General features: G+C 36.5%; 1 protein-coding gene across 1 annotated transcript in view; it reads left to right on the forward strand.

The window, feature by feature from the left end:
* The window catches only part of fat3b (FAT atypical cadherin 3b), a 61,323-nt gene extending 41,407 nt beyond the window's left edge, over positions 1-19,916 (forward strand). The window contains exons 21-31 of the mRNA XM_016528277.1: positions 439-980; positions 2,889-3,020; positions 3,890-4,047; positions 5,218-5,692; positions 5,817-5,970; positions 9,172-9,956; positions 13,131-13,232; positions 14,717-14,776; positions 17,693-17,731; positions 17,990-18,055; positions 19,179-19,916. Of these exons, the coding sequence (XP_016383763.1) occupies positions 439-980; positions 2,889-3,020; positions 3,890-4,047; positions 5,218-5,692; positions 5,817-5,970; positions 9,172-9,956; positions 13,131-13,232; positions 14,717-14,776; positions 17,693-17,731; positions 17,990-18,055; positions 19,179-19,741 (3,076 nt within the window). The 3' untranslated portion in view covers positions 19,742-19,916. The remainder of the gene's footprint in view (positions 1-438; positions 981-2,888; positions 3,021-3,889; positions 4,048-5,217; positions 5,693-5,816; positions 5,971-9,171; positions 9,957-13,130; positions 13,233-14,716; positions 14,777-17,692; positions 17,732-17,989; positions 18,056-19,178) is intronic.
* The last annotated feature ends 1,819 nt before the right edge of the window (positions 19,917-21,735 follow it).

Genomic DNA, 21,735 nt, shown 5'->3' on the forward strand with positions numbered 1-21,735 from the left:
TATATATATATATATATATAAAGCATTTGAAAAATAGCCAGAATAAATGAAGGCATTGTAAAATTCTTCCCAGGTTATTTGTTTAATGTGAACTTCTTCATCAAATTATGGAAGCTTATTTATACCTCAGAATTTAAAATAAATAAATGTTTTACAACTTGAGTTTATATCTGACAATTCTGACTTTCTTTATTGTACTTCTGAGAAAAAGTCAAACAATTCTGAAAAAGATTATATGATACTGAACTGATATTGTATGATTAAAAAGTCAAGTCAAAATATTTTATTCCTTGGCAGAAACAATCTTGTCACAATTCTCATAATTCAGATTTTTTCGTCACAACTGCAACTTCTCAGAATTGAGATTTTATAGAATAAAATATATGTTTTTGCATAGCTGCCTAATGATCAGTAATGCTCAGTAACATTTTTTTTCAGATACTCCCTAAATGCTACAGTCAGTGATGGGCGGTTTTCTGTGACCGTGGGCATTTGCGTCCAGGTGGAGCAAGCCACGGATGAGATGGTGCAGAATGCAGTGACTCTGCATTTTCAAGACCTGTCCCCTGAGGACTTTGTGGGTGTGTACATGGAAGAGCTAAAGAAGGTGCTCCGTACCTCACTGGTTGGTGATGGGACAGGTGTTATTGATGGACCAGACCCTCTTCACATCCTGGGAGTGCAGCCACTGAGTCGCTCCAGTCAGCTGGAGGTGCTCCTTGCTGTGGAGACACCAGATGGGGGTTATATGGGTCCAGGAGAGCTGGCTCTCAAGCTGGAGGAGGTGAAGGGTTTCCTAAAGGGAGCGCTGAGGGTGGTCAGCGTCTTGGATCAGAGCTGCTCAGGAGAGCTTGAGTGCGGGGAGAGAGTCTGTGAGCTCACCCTCAGTCTCGACCCCATCGGCTTGGTCACCTACACCACCTCCAGAGTGAGCTTTGTGTCTCCATGCTTCAGCAGGATAGAGATGTGCACGTGTCCAGGTTAGCAATTTGATTTTGTCTCAAATGATAAAACTGGCAAAACTGATTCAGATTTATTCCAGGGTTGCCAGATCTCAAACAATTGGCGTGAGACACATGCTTTCAGGTTCTCACCTGATGTCAACATATTCTGTTACACCAAATACACAAAATAATGATCTTTAAAATAGCATCATATGACCCCTTTAATACATCTCAGGGAAAATAACAAGAAAATGCTAAATGTGCTTGACTTACATTATAATCTTATATTCTTTATTCTGGGAAAAAGTTATGACTTCAAAGTCAGGCGCATATTTCCATTTCACAAAACATAAGAGCAAGTGAATAGCAGCTAACTTTAAACATCAAATACACATAAAGCAGAGAACAGAGAAAAATGAGCAATAATTTAGATTAAATATTAGAAATGTCATCAAATATTGTTGTTGAACATCAAATTTACGCAAGAAAGTATGTTTTATAGGAACAGTAACTATAATGGAATCTCAACTCTCATGTTGTGTTCTGGTCATTTATCTGTCCTGGAGAGGATTTTCTTTTCCCCAAAAATGCTAGTTAATTTTATTGCATTAGACTAAAACCTGCTGACTTTGCTCCCACAGGGTATAACAACTTCACTCTTCTTTCTTTTTGGATAATTTTTGTACTTTTTTTGAGGATTTTTCCCCCTCCACCTAGTTACACTTTTGGCATATTGCATATACATTTCTCCTTATGCTATATTATTACCTAATATTGGATTCAGTCTTTTTTTTATCAACTTGTTTTCTTTCAATCAGTTTATATTATTACCTAATATTGGATTCAGTCTTTTTTTTATCAACTTTTTTTCTTTCAATCAGTTTTTGAGTAAATATTGCCCAAATTATCCGCAAATGATGAGCATTATTATTATTAATAATACTTACTGGTGCCCCTCTAAAACATTAGGTAGGTAAACAGCATGCATTTCAGTATTGAAAATTTAATATAAACTGTACTACAGTAACCTTAAGTATTAAGATAAAATAAAAAATGAATTGTTGCCTCCTCAAAACCTCGACCCCATCGGCTTGGTCACCTACACCACCTCCAGAGTGAGCTTTGTGTCTCCATGCTTCAGCAGGATAGAGATGTGCACGTGTCCAGGTTAGCAATTTGATTTTGTCTCAAATGATAAAACTGGCAAAACTGATTCAGATTTATTCCAGGGTTGCCAGATCTCAAACAATTGGCGTGAGACACATGCTTTCAGGTTCTCATGCTAACCTTAAAGGGGTCATATGATGCGATTTCAAGTTTTCCTTTTTCTTTGGAGTGTTATAAGCTCTTGGTGCATAAAGAAGATCTGTAAAGTTGCAAAGACTAAAGTCTCAAATCCAAAGAGATATTCTTTTTAAAAGTTAAGAGTCAGCCACGCCTACCTAAAACGTTACACTTTTGGCATATTGCATATACATTTCTCCTTATGCTATATTATTACCTAATATTGGATTCAGTCTTTTTTTTATCAACTTTTTTTCTTTCAATCAGTTTTTGAGTAAATATTGCCCAAATTATCCGCAAATGATGAGCATTATTATTATTAATAATACTTACTGGTGCCCCTCTAAAACATTAGGTAGGTAAACAGCATGCATTTCAGTATTGAAAATTTAATATAAACTGTACTACAGTAACCTTAAGTATTAAGATAAAATAAAAAATGAATTGTTGCCTCCTCAAAACCTCAAATAGGTGCCTGTAATTGATCTGCCCATTCCATCAAAATCTCACTCCAGCCAGGTAACCAAATTTGGCAACCCTGTTTATTGTAGGAGGCATTTCATAGTATGCATTATTTATCCTGGTTGATTAAATTCAAACAGTAGCTTGAGTGGCAGAATTTCCATTTGCTTGCTTTCTAACTTTTTGTACCCACTGCAGGAGGAATATGTCCATCTTCTCTGGAGCTTTGCGATGGCCAAACGTGTCCGTCTGACATGCAGTGTGTGCGCAGCGGCCCTGCAGCGCCATCTTTCTGCCAGTGTCTGCCTGACACGCTGGACAAGTGCGCAGGTTAGATCAAATGGGCTTTTCACGCTGCTCCTTTTAAACCCTGGTTTGAGGCCATGTATAATGTTGGGTAAAGCAACATTTTATATTTCAAAAAGAGGGTTTGCAACACTTTCAACACATGTAAGCTGGTAAATATTCAAATGCTTTTTCACATTTAATTGCAGCATTTGAGGGAAGATGTAAAAAAATAATTTTGATTGCAAATACAAAATTAAAAATAACATATATCACATATATTTATTTATGTAATAATTTAGTTATAAATTAGTATAGAGAATAGAGAATAGAGATTCACCTAATAAACATTGTCTTAAAATTCAAGTGCATTTATTTAAATATTCGAAAATTTCAAAACATACAAAAAAAGTCTGTTACTGCATAATATTTTTAATCATTTGAAATCAAATGGGGATTGATGCATGCATGAAAACATTGGATATGTAAGGCAAATTTGTTGCAATGGATGTCTACAGACATTTTGTTCTTACCAAAACATGCTTTTACTTTGGGGAAAACCATATAGCATGATATAATACAAGTGATGCCATATAGAAATGTTTATTTTGAGCCCCTCAGGCAGCTCCAAGTGTGTCACTACTAATACATGACAAAAATTCAGAATGCATTTTCCTTTAGCTTGATATGGTGGGCAAAAGTTACGTAAACATTCATTTCCCTTCAAAATAACGGTTCCCTCTTGTGGAATATCCTGAGGGTGTGTCAGACATATATATTTAAATGACATTTCTTCATACGTGATTGAGGCCAAACACTTGTGCGAATATCTTTTGTGAAAGTATGTATAAATAGCAGATTTTGAAATATGGTGTTAGCCCTTGACTGACTGATTTCTGTACCTGTGCTGGCAGGCCAAACATCTCTGAGCTTTGCAGGGAACAGTTACATCAAATACAGAGTGACGGACAGTGATAGGAGCAGAGACATGAAGCTGGGCTTGAGAATCAGAACGCTGCACAGCCAAGGAGTCATCATGTACACACGCGCTGACCCCTGCACACTGCTCAAGGTCAGATGGATACAGAGATATGATTTAAACTATTATTTTCTACATCATTACATTAGATTATATACACATTATTAAGTACAATTTTACTACCGTTCAAAAGTCTAGAGTTGGTAGGAGTTTTTTAATGTTTTTGAAAGAAGTCTCTTATGCTCACCAAGGATTATTTATTTGATAAAAAATACAGTAAAAACAGCAATATTGTGAAATATTATTACAATTTAAAATAAGTGTATTCTATGTTATGCAAATTATTCCTGTGATGCAAAGCTGAATTTTCATCATCATTACTCCAGTCTTCAGTGTCACATGATCCTTCAGAAATCATTCTATTATGCTGATTTGCTGCTCAAGAAACATTTCTTTCTTATTATCAATGTTGAAAACATTGAAAACAGTTGTGCTGCTTTTTTATTTACATTTTTGTGCAAACTGTTTTAGGATCTTTGAACAGTGTCCTTGCTAAATCAAAGAATTGATTTTTTTCTTAAAAAAAAAAAGAATAAATAAATTTAACTAACCTAAAAAGTGACGTGACATGTGGCCAAGTATGGTTACCCATACTAGGAATTAGTGCTCTGCATTTAACCCATCCTAAGTGCACACACACAGCAGTGAACACACACACACACCGTGAACACACACCCGGAGCAGTGGGCAGCCCTTTATGCTGCGGCGCCCGGGGAGCAGTTGGGGGTTCGGTGCCAAGGGCACCTCAGTCGTGGTACTGAAGGTGGAAGAGAGCGATGTACATTCACTCCCCCCACCTACAATAAAAATGACATCTAATCAATATAATTTATAATGTTTTTAAACCTAACTATTTTGTACCGTATCCGTGAAATTCTCTAGCCCCTGAACTATTGAATGGTAGTGTATCTATATATGTATGTCATATTTAATTTTGGGGGGCATTATTAAGTACATGTCATTGTAGGTACTTACAATTTATGTTAATTTCATCAATAAAAATCATTGTTTTTACTGGTTTTCTTGTTCAAGTAAACCAAATACAATAATGACATTATGGTACACAATATTACAATAGTACACAATATTATGTAAAAAAAATAATAGTTTAAAAATATTATATATATATATTATATAATATAAAGAGCTGTCTGTGCAATTGTGTTTGCTCTAGTGAGTGGTTGTATATTTGTGTTTGTTCAGATAGAGGAAGGGCGTCTGTGGTTCCAGATGGACTGTGACAACAGACTGGACATCCTGGGCATCTCAGGGCGTCCAATCAATGATGGGTCCTGGCACGCCGTGACCCTGGAGCTCACTAGTAACTACACTCTCCTTTCGCTGGACGACAGCTATGTGGAGCGCCGGCGTTCTGCGCGGGCCCCTGTCCGCATCTGGCCCCTGGCCGCAGACGGATCGCTGTTCTTTGGGGCTCAGGTGTTGCACGGACCAGTGGGCAGAGGCAGCCAGAGGCCCCCACGGGCGCAAGAAGGCTTCCAGGGGTGCCTCGGGTCCATCATGCTCAACGGGAATGAACTCCCTCTTCAGAATAAGAGGAGCCGGTATGCAGAGATAGCTGGGCTGAGTGACCTGAAGCTGGGATGTGTTTTATACCCTGATCCGTGCCTCGGAGGACCGTGCCAGAATGGAGCTTCTTGTACAAAGCTGCCCTCTGGTGGTGAGAAATAGAAAGCGCATATAACCATCAATGCATCAATAACGGTCAGATGTTCAGATTTTAGTCCTTAGCTCTGTATTAGCTCTGTCTTAGAAGTCTTGTTTCTCTTTGAATTTGTCCCCAGACTTCTCATGCAGCTGCCTGCCACAGTTCACGGGGTCCCGCTGTGAGATGGAGGTGACGTCCTGTGTGCCCTCACCTTGTCAGAATGGGGGTGATTGTAAGGCTGTGGGAAACACCTTCCTCTGCGGTTGCCTCAAAGGCTTTACGGGACTCATGTGAGACATTTTATTTCATTATATTCTATTTGTAGGATTTACCATTAATCTTGCATACATTTCAGACCTTTATAACTTTTAAGATGTCACACCACAGACAGTTTGGTAGTAACTGAGACAAATGATAACACATAAGACATCAAGTAAAAATGTCAATTTCTCTAGAAGGACTACACAGTAGGTACTATTATTTTAGTAATTTTCATGTGAAAAAATATAAATGTATGTAATATATTGTATGTAATATATACTCTTAAAATATGATTAATGCCAATCAGTTATTTTGAAAATAACTTGACAAAAATAATTAGCTCCTAGACATTGAGATTTGGTAATTTATACATATTTCCATATGTTTTAAATATATATCAATACATATACATATTATTTTATTGGTGTTACCCAGTAGATTGTCTCATTAAAAAAATGGGCAATTCTAACCATTCTTCAGTACATTTTAAAATGAATATATATATATATATTATAGTATACACGCACACACACACTATATATGGTAATTGATTGAATATAATTAGTCAACAATCACTTTTTTTTGAAAATGAGGTTTGTAGAGGTGAAATGTTTTGAAAAGTTGGTTTTATTGTATTTGACAGTTAATATGGCCTCTAATCACCAAAAAGTGATTGGTTAACATTAAAAGCTGTTTTATTTTATTTTAAATTTGTAAAAAATATATTTTCTTTTGACAATCAAAAACAATCACAACTGTGCTAATGATTTTTATATTTTCATTTTTTAAATTGCTTTGAGTTGTAATTGCTCAGACATGGTTTTTATGTTTATCTTCTATTAAAACATAATCATAGAGTCTTGCTTAACAAAAGCAAAACATTTAAGGGGCCATTTTTTTTTGCAATCAAATGGTTTAACAGTCAATGTCATTTATGAGGAAAAATAGTTTTTCTTCTGAAATCTGTTCGGTAAGGCCATCTTGCATTTAAACAGAATTGGTAACCAGCAGCTTATTTTAATTACACTCTCTTCTGAAAGTCATTACACTTAGCGTTCACCTGCTCAGACCTTGATTGTTTGAACTGCTGGTTGAATACATACGTGACACTGTAAAATAGGTATGTTGTTTGCTTGTGTTAATTAGACCTTTCTCACTAATGACTAAAATCATTTAATAAATAAAGAACAGATTTTAGAGCAGTCCATCAAAAATCCCATTAAGGCTTCTCTAATATATTTTTTTCTATGCAGTTATTCAGTCATTCAGTTATTTCTCCACTAGAGGATGCTGTTGTTTCTTTTTAGAGGCAAATCTAAACCTATACTTAAACAACTGACTGAGAAAAGTGGGATACTGGGACCTGTGCCCCTTTCCTCTCTGTCCTTTTATGTAGTGGGGAGAAAGTAATGAAAATCGAATAGCTTTATATAACTACTACATAACTACTTTCTCTGCTTTATCAGCTGTGTCATTACGTTACGCAATACAAACAACCCTCTCATTATGCTCTCTTATGCTCGCTTGAGAGATTCGTTGAACTTTCTCGTACTCAAGGGTACGTATAAAGAGTTCTCTGAGCAACAGCTCCTCACATATTTGCTGTTTGCAGCACAGAGGGGAATTCAGCTAAATGTGAAAATTTATGAATCTTAAAAGGCAACAAGAAACCTCTTTCTCTCTGCTTCTGAGAACTAATTAGATAATGAGAGAAACACTAAGGCTGTGTTCAGAATAACAATATTCTTATTATTCATGCAGTTTATAGTGTGGGATAGTGTTTATAGTGTGTAAACAAGGATGCATTAAATTGATTAAAAGTGATAGTAAAGACCTTTTCAAAATTTTTTTTTTTCTGATAAATGCTGTTCTTTTGAATTATTGAAAAAAATTCAACATTAGAAATTATTTCTAATGAGCATATTAAAATGATTTCTAAAGGATCATGTGACACTGGAGACTGGAGTAATGACTGCTGAAAATTCAGCTTCACAGGAATAAATTACAAAATAAAAAACAGTTAATTTAAATGCTAATAATTTTTTTTTTCAATATTACAGTTTTACTGTATTTTTGATCAAATAAATGCAACCACAGTGGGCATAACAGAATTCTTTCAAAAACACAAAAAAAATCTTACTGACCCCAAACTTTTGAACAATAGTGTAGATACCTAGAACTCGATACCTGTTTGTCTAAAAAAGAAAGTCAAATACATCTAGGACGGTTCAAGGGTGAATATATATATATTTTTTCCTGGAGTATCCCTTTAAAGCAGGGGTCTCAACTCAGTTCCTGGAGGGCCACAGCTCTGCAGAGTTTAGCTCCAACCAGGTCCAACTCACACCTGCTTGGCAGTTCCTAGTAATCCTAAAGAGCTTGATTAGCTGTGTGTGATCGGGTTTGTTTGATTTGGGTTGGAGCTAAAATGTGCAGAGCTGTGGCCCTCCAGGAATTGAGTTTGAGACCAATGCTTTAAATGATAGTAAAGACCTTTTCAAAATTTTTTTTTTTCTGATAAATGCTGTTCTTTTGAATTATTGAAAAAAATTCAACATTAGAAATTATTTCTAATGAGCATATTAAAATGATTTCTAAAGGATCATGTGACACTGGAGACTGGAGTAATGACTGCTGAAAATTCAGCTTCACAGGAATAAATTACAAAATAAAAAACAGTTAATTTAAATGCTAATAATTTTTTTTTTCAATATTACAGTTTTACTGTATTTTTGATCAAATAAATGCAACCACAGTGGGCATAACAGAATTCTTTCAAAAACACAAAAAAAATCTTACTGACCCCAAACTTTTGAACAATAGTGTAGATACCTAGAACTCGATACCTGTTTGTCTAAAAAAGAAAGTCAAATACATCTAGGACGGTTCAAGGGTGAATATATATATATTTTTTCCTGGAGTATGTATCCCTTTCAGGGGTCTCAACTCAGTTCCTGGAGGGCCACAGCTCTGCAGAGTTTAGCTCCAACCAGGTCCAACTCACACCTGCTTGGAAGTTCCTAGTAATCCTAAAGAGCTTGATTAGCTGTGTGTGATCGGGTTTGTTTGATTTGGGTTGGAGCTAAAATGTGCAGAGCTGTGGCCCTCCAGGAATTGAGTTTGAGACCAATGCTTTAAAGAATAGAATGCAGTGTATACTGTACAGTATACAGTAAATAGTAAGCTAGTATTTAATTCCCAACAGTCTGACACAATCCTTCTGTCCACAGATGCGACGAGGATGTGAACGAGTGTGAGAGGGAGGAGTGTGAGAATGGAGGGGCATGTGTGAACACATTCGGAGCCTTCTACTGTAACTGCACCATTGGTTTCGAGGGTCAATTTTGTGGCCAGCCGTCTCTGGATGGCCCAGACACTCAGGCCGGGGCCCTGTCGTACGTCGGACCGGGAGAGATCATCGGCATCGGCGTGTTGCTCTTTGTGGTGTTGGTCCTGCTGACCCTGCTGGCCGTGTTCCGCAAAAAAGTCCTCCGGAAGGACTGGAGCCGCGGGGAGGCGGTGGGAATCTCCACAGAGACCAACTACATGCTGCATAACACGGGCATGGGAGCGGAGGGCATCGAGTTCAAAGCTGTACGGGTCAGCGGCGAGTGTCGCGCCAGCCTCTACCGGAACGACAGCGCAGGAGGGCCGCCGCAGGTCATGGTGCGGCCCACAGCCTACACGCTTCCCCACTGCCAGGGAATTCCTCGAGGGGAAACGGAAAAGACGGAGGGAGGGCTGGCCACCCTCTCCTGCCCTCCGCAGATGAGCACTTTCCAGGCGGAGCCGCCACACATCCTCGGGATGCCGCGGAGAGGTGTGGCCGTCTGCAGCGTGGCGCCCAATCTTCCCCAGTCTTTGTCCTCGAACCCGTCCGAACGCAGCCCAATCCGCAAGCCTCCGTGGGAAGAGGACGACGATGAGGATAATGCTATGGAGCATCAAGTCCAAGCTCTGGAGTGGGAAGACAGGGGTTATCAGGCGGACGCAGAGGAAGCGTACAGAACCGAGGGTAATGATTTGGCACACACACTTTCTACTCATCCCAAATCAAACGGAGGATGACAAAACGGCAGCGTTTCAGCGTGACTCCGTAACTCCCCGTGGCCAATTAAATGCCAGTCTTTGTGTGGATGAGATTATACATATGCACCACAGTCTCCATTTGGAAAATCCATCTTACAATAATGTGTGATGGAGTGTAATTACCTTAGAGATAACACGAGGGTTTCACACAAAAGGAGAAAGTAAAGCATTTAGAGTGAATCTTCAAGATTCAAACAGAAACATCCATCCACATTGTGATAAATGCTATGCATAATGCGTTAATTGCAATAATGTATATAAAAAAAAAACTGGGTTTTAATCAAATCTCCCTTCACAATGAGTTTCTTTTTTATGATTTCATATTCAGCATTCTTGCGATTTTTCATATCTTGAAAATTGACCAGGGACTCAAAAATAGTTTTACAACAAACCAGATTATAGTAATCAGAACCATCTGCTGTGCTGTATCGTAGCACAAAATAGGCCAACAGGAACCTTTCTCCTAATAAAATATTTAACAGTCTGGCCATGTAGGTTGGCAGCTAGTACATATGTGAAGGTGATTATTACACTTCCGCTTGTGGAAATGCATTACCTATGTAAATTTTCTCTTCGATTTGTGTTCTCAAGTGGATGACCTTGGTCTTGTTAGTGTTTTCTTCAAGCAGAAATTAATTTGTCATGGACTGGTTGTTAGCTTTTGCAGCGCGTAGTCTGGGATAAATATAGGACGGATATTATTGCTCTTTCACTTTAGCAGATTTGAAAGATTTTTATGCCGTAGAGAGTATTAAGCTGTAAATGCGATTTTGTTTGTGCGTATGTGCATGTCTGGTTTTTGGATATTAGATGTCTGTTTAGTGAATGCAAATGGGCCAGTAGTTCAGACTCGACATGGCAGTATTTTCACTGGCTTAAAAAATATTTTTTAGTTCGTTCAAAAGTGACCATAAAGACACAAACACATTAAACAACACAACTGTTTTCAGTGGTGAAAAATAATAAGAAATGTGTCAGACTCTGTTCCGTGTTTTGTGGTTGTTTTGCTCCTCATGTGCCTTCCTTTCCCATGTTTAATTTGTCCCAGGTGTTTCCCTTGATGTTTCATTGCTCCCAGGTGTGTCTCGTCATCCCCTCCTCCTGTGTGTATAAATAGGGTTCCCTGTGTGTGCTCCAGGGTCCGGTATTGTTCATGTCATTATGTATAGCGTGAGTGTTCCATGTTCCGTTGTGTCAATTAAACCCAGTTGGATTGATGTACTCCTCGTCTCTCTCCGTTCCTTGCTCCTCAGTCCGCTCAGCAGTGCACCCGTGACAGAATACCGGACCCAAAACCGAAAGTGAGCGGCGACTTTTTCCTCGCGGCGATGGAAATTGCCGCTCGCCTCGCTGCCCGAGCTCGCCGCAATCTCCCCTTCTACGAGTACGCCCGGGAGTTCTGCAAGCTCGCTGAGGTGACGGCGTTAGGGGACGCCGTCCTCAATCAGCTGTTCTGGCTCGGGGCCCACTACCATCGCCCCGTGGACCTCCCAGACACCACTGGACTAACTTGGAGGGAAGGTGTCTTCCGGTGTCTGGGGAGTGTCCGGTCCCGAGCCAGAACCAGTCCGCCGCCGTCCGCGGCTTCCCCAAGTCAGCCGGCAGTTAATGTGGCAAGCCGTGGCCTCCGGAGTCCCCAGATCCGCCTTGGCCTCCCGATTCCCCTGCTCCGCCATGGCCTCCCGAGTCCCAGGATCCGCCTTGGCCTCCCAAGTCCCCGGATCCGCCATGGCCTCCTGAGTCCCCTGCTGGCACCCCGAACGGGTACCGCTCTGGAGGCCCACTGTCCCGTGTCTGTCCTGAGGGACCTCCAGAGTGCCCATCCCCCCCTCCCCATTGGATGTTATATGGCGTGAGGACACGCCTTCCGGAGGGGGGCGTTATGTCAGACTCTGTTCCGTGTTTTGTGGTTGTTTTGCTCCTCATGTGCCTTCCTTTCCCATGTTTAATTTGTCCCAGGTGTTTCCCTTGATGTTTCATTGCTCCCAGGTGTGTCTCGTCATCCCCTCCTCCTGTGTGTATAAATAGGGTTCCCTGTGTGTGCTCCAGGGTCCGGTATTGTTCATGTCATTATGTATAGCGTGAGTGTTCCATGTTCCGTTGTGTCAATTAAACCCAGTTGGATTGATGTACTCCTCGTCTCTCTCCGTTCCTTGCTCCTCAGTCCGCTCAGCAGTGCATCCGTGACAAAATGCTTCTTGAACAGCAAATCAACATATTAGACTGATTTCTGAAGGATCATGTGACACTGGAGACTGGAATTATGGCTGTTGGAAATGCAGCTTTGCCATCATAGGAATAAATTACAAGTTAAAGATTGTTAAAATCGAAAACAGTTATTTTAAAATTGTAATAACATTTCACACTATTACTTATTAATATATTGTTTTTGCGGTATTTTTCATTAAATTAATGCAGCCTTAGCATAAGAGACTTCTTTCAAAGACATAAAAAATATTACTGACCCCCAGTTTTTCAAAAAATGTAAACGGTAGTGTAAATATATATAAATTTTATATATATATATATATATATATATACAGTATATATATATAAATAACAAAAAGAGATGCATATCTGAAAAATATGCATTTTGTTGTTGTTGTGTGCTGCTGTTTTCACTTGTTAAATGAATGGTTTTAAAATAATGTTACAAAAGTTTGGTAACTCTGATATTAGTCATAATGATTGGTATTCATATCAGATAAGGTAAGTGGAAACAGTGGAAGCTATTATAACTCACAAAAAAACATGAACTTAGACAGTGTACATTGAATATGTATACAGTATATATATATAAATAAATATAACGTATCGTTTTTTTAAATATAAAGTTAAAACAATTTTATTAGTGTTTATTGTGCATAATGGCTGGAAATTGTTCAGCTCCATGACATTTATACATTCATAAACACTTTAGCTGGAAAATTATGAAAAAGATATCGTGACAACTCTCATGCTGGCCCTAAACCATCCCTATTGTTGAGCCCTGCTGTGTGTACTGTATAGAGTGATTGTATAGTGTGAATGTATAGCACAGCTGCATGCATTTCCATGTGTGTGGATCTGTATAAGAATCTGCTATTGTATTCTTCTGCAGAAGCTGGAAATGCACCAGAAGAGGTCACCTGCTTCTCCGACAGCAGCACGAGCGAGGCGCACTCCCTCAGGTCCTTCCAGTCCGATTCCTGCGACGACAACGGTGAGAAACATGCATTGCAAGACCCAAAGTCCTTAACATACCCTCCAAACAACCTCCGAAAACTTTCTCTGCTCAAAGAATATTTAAAGTTTAACTATAGAAAAGTTTAGCAAATGGCTTTTAAGGTGGACTTTTTAAAGCATCTTATCCTGTCATGTTTTAACCATTACTGTAACCTTACATAAACATTTCCAAATCCCATATGGTCCCACAAAAATCATTAGACCAAGCCTGCAATTTTTTAACTGTAGAGTAACCTCTCATATGTGTAAATATTAAAGGGGTCATATGATGCTGCTAAAAAGAACATTATCTTGTGTATTTGGTGTAATGAAATGTGTTTATGCGGTTTAAAGTTAAATAAACACATTATTTTCCACATACTGTACATTATTGTTTCTCCTCTATGCCCCGCCTTTTTGAAACGCGTCGATTTTTACAAAACTAATCGGTCTGAAAAGCGAGGTGTGCTCTGATTGGCCAGCTATCCAATGCGTTGTGATTGGCCGAATACCTCAACCGCGAGTCGGAAATGTTACGCCCCTCACCTCCAAAGAGAAAGTAAAAATTGAAATCGCATCAAATGACCCCTTTAAGACCATTTTGCTTCTCCATTGAATGACCCCTTTAATGGCATCTTATGCCTAAACTGCAAGGTCTTAGATTTTTAATTATTAACAATTACAGAACATTATTAAAAAACGTATAATTTAAAAACGTAAAATAATAATATCCACAAACTCATTATAATAAACACATTTAGCCTTTTTTATAGTGTTTTGTTGATATTTCTGTTTCTTTTTCAGCTCTGTTTCACATTTATTTTCACAATAAATGCATAAATAAGGAAAAAAGCACCACAAAAGAACAAGTCTTCTGAAGTCATATGATAGCTTTGAGTGCTGGACAGACTGACATTTAACTCCAATTTGAGTCACTTCCTGCATTTATATACTAAAAAGACCTGATTAAAAACACACACACACACATGCAACATTATCACATTAACATATACTGTACATAAACTCTCACGCACCCACCTGTATTATAATGACCTAATCTCAGGCAGAGGTAACTGATTATTCCATTCACCTAATTAAGATGACTTGCGTTGTCTGATCTTTCCAAAAGGAAATCATGAGGATTAGTAATAACCCTACCCTGCTTTAACAAAGTGACATCCTGAATAGGTCAGTGCAGTAATTACAATCCATCTACCTTTGATATGCTCTCCAAACGCCATTGCTATCATGACTCAGTAGTGTAGTATCACTTCGGCTGTACAAAATAGATGCCAGACTGACACATCAGAGGTCCACTTGCTTCTGTTTAGCAGATTTCATGATGCTGGAGGATTACAGATGGGTCATAGTGGTTTATAGAAATGCTTATGTAAGGTTTTCATTCCGTGTTTGATGTTTGTTTGAAGTGTTTGATCATTGATTCAATTGTTGCCTGGCATTTTACATTTGGTTATGCCCTAGCCTCCATAGTGACGGTGATACGACTGGTGAACAATGCAGTGGACACCATTGAAAATGAAGGTATGAGTCAGTTTCTATTACATGACTCGTTAAATGCCCAACAAAATCAAAATTAGAGTTGTGTGGCTTTTACTCCATGTCATAGTTTACTGCTAAATGTTGACAAAATTAACTATTAATCTTTCTCTTCATAATTTTGCCCAGTATTTTTCTCTCTTTCTATCTATCTATCCATCCATCCATCCATCCATCCATAATATTATTCTTTATTTTCTGCATTATCTATCCATCCATCCATCTCTTTCTTTATTGCTTTCTTTCTTTTTTTCCTTCCTTCCTTCCTTCCTTCCATCCATCCATCTCTTTCTTATTTATTTATTTTTAATAAACATTATTCTTTATTTTCGGCATTATTATTATTATTATTATTATTATTATTATTATTATTATTATTTCCATCTGTCTGTCTGTCTACCTACCTACCTACTTTTCTTTCTTTCTTATTTATTTATTTATTGTTTTTTAATAAACATTATTATTTATTTTCTGCATTATTATTATTATTATTATTTCCATCCATACATCTGTCCGTCTGTCTGTCCAACTCTCTCTCTCTTTCTTTCTTTCTTTCTTTAGTAAGTTTTGAATTATTTAATTTCAAAATGATTTAACAAATTATTCCTTATTTTTATTATTACTTTTTAAATTATTTTTGTGATATTATATATGAAAATAATTCTTTTTTTGTGTTTCTATATTATGCAACTTTTGATTTTATTAATGTATTTTTAAATGTTGAAATTACGTTAATCAACTTTAATTGTTAATTCATGTTACTGGTGTTAACTAGTGTCAACAAATGAAACCTTATTGTTAACTGTTACCAAATATTCTTTATTCTTAGTTTTATTTCATTTTTAATTAAAATATATTTAATAATAATTTTAGAAATATTATCATGTTATAGTGTATTATTTAGAAATATTGTTGGCATCATTGCAAAATAAACCCAACAAGTCATCAGGACACCGATGCGAAACAGAACTTCCTGCTTATTAGATGGCTTCTAGGCAAATAAATAAATAAATGGATGTGAAACATTGATTTGAGGTGAAAGTATTTTATTGTGTCAGAAGAAAGAAAGGTACAGTATAGAGTGATACTACAGACATCCAGCACTGCAAGGAAATCGGTTGCCTGGATACAACAGTCAATTACACCGTTTAGCATCATTATAGAAGAAAAACTGACCATAGAATGCTGCAACTGACAGAATGAAGTATAGAGCTGTAGAGTCAAATAGAGTGCCGTGTAGTAATATTTTATAGTATTATTCAGTTTAAATGTTAGAGGGATAAACCACGCTGCATGAAAAGGTAAAGGTGAAATCCCAGAGCGCAGGAACTGAAGTGTCCATTCATGCAGGATTTCAGTCCACGCTGGACAAAGTAGGATTAGAGTCTGAACTATTTAACTAGCCATTAGTTAGTGAAGAACAGCATCCCTGTACTCCGTGGCTCAGCTACAGTGACCTGTTTTTGAGGCGCACCAGAACCAGTCTCTAATTAAACCTGCCCTAGACCAAAGCTGTTTCCAATCAGTGCGAAAACAAGCTGTTTGCTTGAAAGTCTCACACGCTATGGTAATTTTTGCTGTCTGAGGAGTTCTCAGCTCCATCTTCTTTCTCAGAGGTCTGGATGAAAGTGGACTGTTTTTGTTGGTTATGCTAAACAGCACAATGTGATTTATCCAAGTAGGACATGTTCCTGGATCAACAACTTTTTTGGGTCTTGGACCAACATTCTTAAACTTTAAAATGAGTAAACTTTCAGTTGTTGCCTTGAGAAAATATTTCTGTTATTACTCATTTCTATTTATTATCTTATTTATTACTATTGTATTAATTACTATTTCTAAATAACTTTCGTGTAACCTAATGCAGTCAGGTTGATTTAAGTTATAATAAGTATGTGTATATGTATTTTAAATGTATACATTTAATACAATTTATATCTTACAAATATATTTTAAAATATTATTTTAATAATAAATTTAAATAAATTCATTTTAAATATAATATAACTTTATAACTATATTATATAAATATAATACATTTAAATATATTTTATATTAATTAAGTATTAGTTAGCTAATATTTTTATTATAAATTCATTTAAATTTAGAAAAATACTTTTTAATTTATTTAATTAATTGCCTCTTAATAACTCTTACTGTTTATTCTATTTATTGCTATTATATTCATTACTATTTCTAAATAACTGGTCTAACCTAATGTAGTCAGGCTGATTTAAGTGATATTAAATAATATATAATCTGCATGTGTATTTTAAATGTATTTACAAATATAATTTTTTTAAATCTAATTTTGATATACATTTTTTAATATTTTAAAAAAATGATCAAATAGTAATTATTTATTTTTAGTTGAATTAAACATTTTAATTTTAATCATTTACTCTTATTAAAATGTATACATTTTCAACTGTTTCTTTGTTATATTTCAGTTGTTAAATATTTTTATTTATTTAATATTTATGTAATAATATTTATTTAATAATATATTCATTACTATTTAATTAAAATAATATAATAATTAATATAAACAACATATGTATTTTAAATGTATACATTTAATGCAATTTATATCTTACAAATGCATGTTAATATTAATTTTAAATAGATTAAAATATACTTTTATTATTAATCAAATATGAATTAGTTATAATTTTTGAATTCAAATAAAACATTTTAATTTAACTAATTACTATTAAACTTAACCCTTACGTACAAAAAGAGGGGAAATGATTGAGTAATCATAATTTTCAGTAGTTATGTACTGCTAAAATCGGATTCATTTATACAACATGTTTATACAACAAGGATGTTGAGTAGGTCACATTAAACAAGCTAAACATAAGCAGTGATACATGATGTGTTTTCCTCTTCTCCTAACAGTTGCAGGTCTGGGCGACGTGCAGCCTCACAGTACCCTCTGTGAGTCCTCTTTATGTTTGGTTTATTGTTCCATTTTACTTTAATATCTGTTCCTCTTTTTCACTTGGTCAGACATATTTCTAAACCTTTACACGCATCCCATATTAAAACATTCCATCTTTAATATTTCATCAAGCATGAACAGGTTGATTGTTCTGACTGTTTTGTTTTTGATTTGGCTCTTGTTTATTTGTTTCCATCTCATAACTCATTAAAACGCTCCCCCTGAAACATTTTCCATTTTATGTCTCTACACAGCAAGCCCACACCTCCACTGTGAGGATGAGATATGCGTGGAATTCATCAAAGAGTATTTTATGAATTGTAAGAGCTTATATCTTCATTAACTGTACTAAACTAGAGAACTTGTGTATTTCAATATCAAGGTTCCATGACAGTTTGCATTTTCTACTCACTTGAAACAAATTCAAGAAAACAACTCACAGAAAAGAAAGAAAGAAAAAAAAAAAAATATATATATATATATAATTCATAGTACATTTTTAATTTTATTTTCTATTTAAAGCTCACTTGAGATCAACTCAAGTAAGCTCAAGTGCTCAATTGTTAATAGTTCTTATTATTCTTATTGTTTTTTGTGGATAATGTGATACGTTTTTGATCAATTTAATGTGTCTTTGCTGAATAATTAATAATTAAGTATTAACTTCTTAAAAAGTTAAATAAATAAATGTGACCCTGGACCACAAAACCAGTCATAAGGGTCCATTTTTTGAAATTGGGATTTATACATCATCTGGAAGCTGAATAAATAAGCTTTCCAGTGATGTATGGTTTGTTAGGATAGGACAATATTTGGCCGAGATACAACTATTTGAAAATCTGGAATCTGAGGGTGAAAAAAAATCAAAATATTGAGAAAAAGCGCCTTTAAAGTTGTCCAAATGCAGTTCTTAGCAATGCATATTACTAATCAAAATTAAGTTTTAATATATTTACAGTAGGAAATTTACAAAACATCTTCATGGAACATGATCTTTACTTAATATCCTAATGATTTTTGGCATAAAAGAAAAATCGATAATTTTGACCCATAATAATGTATTGTTGTCTATTGCTACAAATATACCTGGTCTGGTTTTGTGGTCCAGGGTCACAAATAATAATAATAATAAATAAAAGTAGCTAATAATAATAATACAGTACAATAAAGATCTAGTATAAAAAACAACAACAACACAAGTACAAGTTAAGCAGAAAAAACTGTTTTCAACATTGATGTTTCTTGAGCACAAAATCTGCATATTAGAATGATTTCTGAAGGGTCATGTGATGCTGAAGACTGGAGTAATGGCTGCTGAAATTGTGTAAAAATGTATAAATATATAAAGTCATAAAGTCTTTTACACGTGACATATATAAATCCGCATTAAGTGAAAGTTGCATATGCTCAGGCACTTTCTGATACTCTGCATGTATTTTCCAGCCTACCAATGGCAAACCTCGGAGTGGCTTGACACGTGTCTCCCAGGACTGGAATCACCACCTCGAGACCAGACCCCTACACCACCTCCTCCACCCCTTCCTGCTCCTCCACCTCCCCTGACCCCTACACGGCTAGGCGGCACCCCTATCCGCCTGGGCGGCAGCGTGCGGTTGGATGGCAGCACTCTATCGCTGCAGACTGGCTACCCGTTACGACGATACCAGGGCCAGAGAGATTTCCGCACGTCCCTAACCCTGGACGACAACAACTCGCCTGTATATGAAGAATACCGTCACCCTGATCACTACGACAACGCCTCTACTGTTCACCCGCTGGGTTTTAGCAAGGGCCAATCCAGACCCGACTATCATCACTCCAGCCAGTACCTGCTCTCTCACCCTCCCCTACTGGCCTGGGAGGAGCGTCCGCGTGTCTGGGAGGACACGCACCCCTTCGGCAGCCAGCAGGAGATCGACAGACTGGGCAGGATTTCACTTCGGGCCCAACGCTTGCGTAGTCAGAGCCCAAAGACTTCTTTGTCTGGCATGAGAGAGTATTACTGACCGTTAACTGGACAAAGAGTCCTTAATTACACTGGAAGCTTGTGATCATGCAACTGAGGACTCGACCTGAACATGTGTGCTGATCTGTCAGGAATGGAAAAGTCTGGACTCTCACAGCCTCAACCATACTGTACACTAGTGATTATTCTTCATGTACTTCATTAAAGGAATAGCTCACCCAAAAATGAGAATTCTGTCATAATTTACTCACTCTATTGTCGTTTCAACTTGTACAACTTTCTGGTGTAGAACACAAAAGAAGGTATTTTAAATTTTTTGAACTCTTTTTCTCCATACAATGAGAAACTGAGGTCCGAAACAATTGGATTGGAGGTCCAAAATGCATTGGATCCCATTTACTTTATTGTGAAGAATGATCTTATAGACATTCTTCAAAATATCTTCTTTTGTTTTTTACTGAAGAAAGTCACACAGGTTTGGAACCATGTAAAGGTGAGTAAATTTTTATTTTTGGGTGAACTATCCTTTAACTAGATGCGTGTGAGAACATTATTAACTCATACTTTTTCATGAGCGCATCTGAAAAACATGATGATAGGGGGTTTGTGTACTAGGTATGCTACTGTGTTTATTGAGAAACCACATATTTTATTGATGGAATCCATATACAGCAGTGGTTCTCAACCAGGAGGCCTCAGCAAACTTACAAGGGTGTCTCAAGATGATTTCAAAAGATTTAAAACCAAGATACTGTTCTTTTGACCCCCTCAACATCTTTTTAATTGAAAAACCAGGATTCCTACAGTCTTGGAAAACATGGATATATGAGGCTATTTTAAAAGTGTTATTTCTAGACCTGGAAAACTAAATTAATGGAAATTAGTAAATGCTTAAAATGCCATGAAATAATTATTTTATCAGCTAGAAATTGAGTAAAACATTTAAGAAAAACTGGATATAAAGTCTTAGTTTTAGTAAAAAGTCTTGGGGCCTTTGAATATTGCTGTGGACAATGGGCGACCTTGGCGTCAAAAAGGTTGAGTACTGCTGATATTTATGACTAAGGAAGACCAAATCTTCCAAGTATGTCTTTGGACAGCCAGTGTTTTGCTATGACAACAGTCTTGAAGGACAGAGGAAACCTGTTTCATTCTATGGACTATATAGAAGCTGTGGAGAAAAACAGTTCATATAATTAAATTTTTGTCAAAGCTTCAAGGTTTGCAATATATGCGTACTCAAAATGATTCCAGGAATGAAAGCACACAGGTGCGTTTTACATAAATGAAGAGCTGTTTATGTAGAGCTGTTTGTATACATGACAAGTACATATTAATCTCTCATCGCACATCTGGCATTTTAGTGCTTTGCTGTTTATGCTGCGGTTTTTGTGACTTTGATTTAGTTTAGGAGGGAGCAATTTTGACACTTCAGAAACATCTGTTAATTGTTTAGAATGTTATAGACTTACTGTATGTTGAAGAAAAAAGTTCTCATTAAGGTTGCTTTGAAGTTGTGGCTACAAATGGGATTTTTTTTCACACTATGCTTAGTATATCTCTGTTTTCCTTCATCCCCAGTAGCAATTGCCCATATACAGTATACAAATCATACTGAAAATCTACATCTGAAATTTTACTTGGATTATGACATAAATATTATTTTGTTTGTCCTTGATAAATATTTAAGATATATTTAATACCTCATTTTAGTGATCATGCATAGACTTTTTTTTAAAAATTGTTTTTATAGCGCCTTTGTAGAGTCCAGAGTCATTTTACAAGGCATGATAAGCAAATAGGAAAAAGCATGAAGACTGTTTTATTTAATTTTATATTTAGTTTGTTTCTGTAAACAAACCAGAGAATATTTTATTAAAGCAATAAATCTGATTATTTTAATGGTTTTCAGGATGACCCTGTGGGTCAGAGGTTCTGATGATCTGTGTTGTGCTCATACATGTTAATATTGTCCATTTAATGTGTACAAATCTAGAAATTTAGAAATCACCTTGTATGTATGAATAAAATGCA

Source organism: Sinocyclocheilus rhinocerous, unplaced genomic scaffold (assembly GCF_001515625.1).
Source record: "Sinocyclocheilus rhinocerous isolate Xijiao unplaced genomic scaffold, SAMN03320098_v1.1 scaffold603, whole genome shotgun sequence".
Taxonomy (NCBI): domain Eukaryota; kingdom Metazoa; phylum Chordata; class Actinopteri; order Cypriniformes; family Cyprinidae; genus Sinocyclocheilus; species Sinocyclocheilus rhinocerous.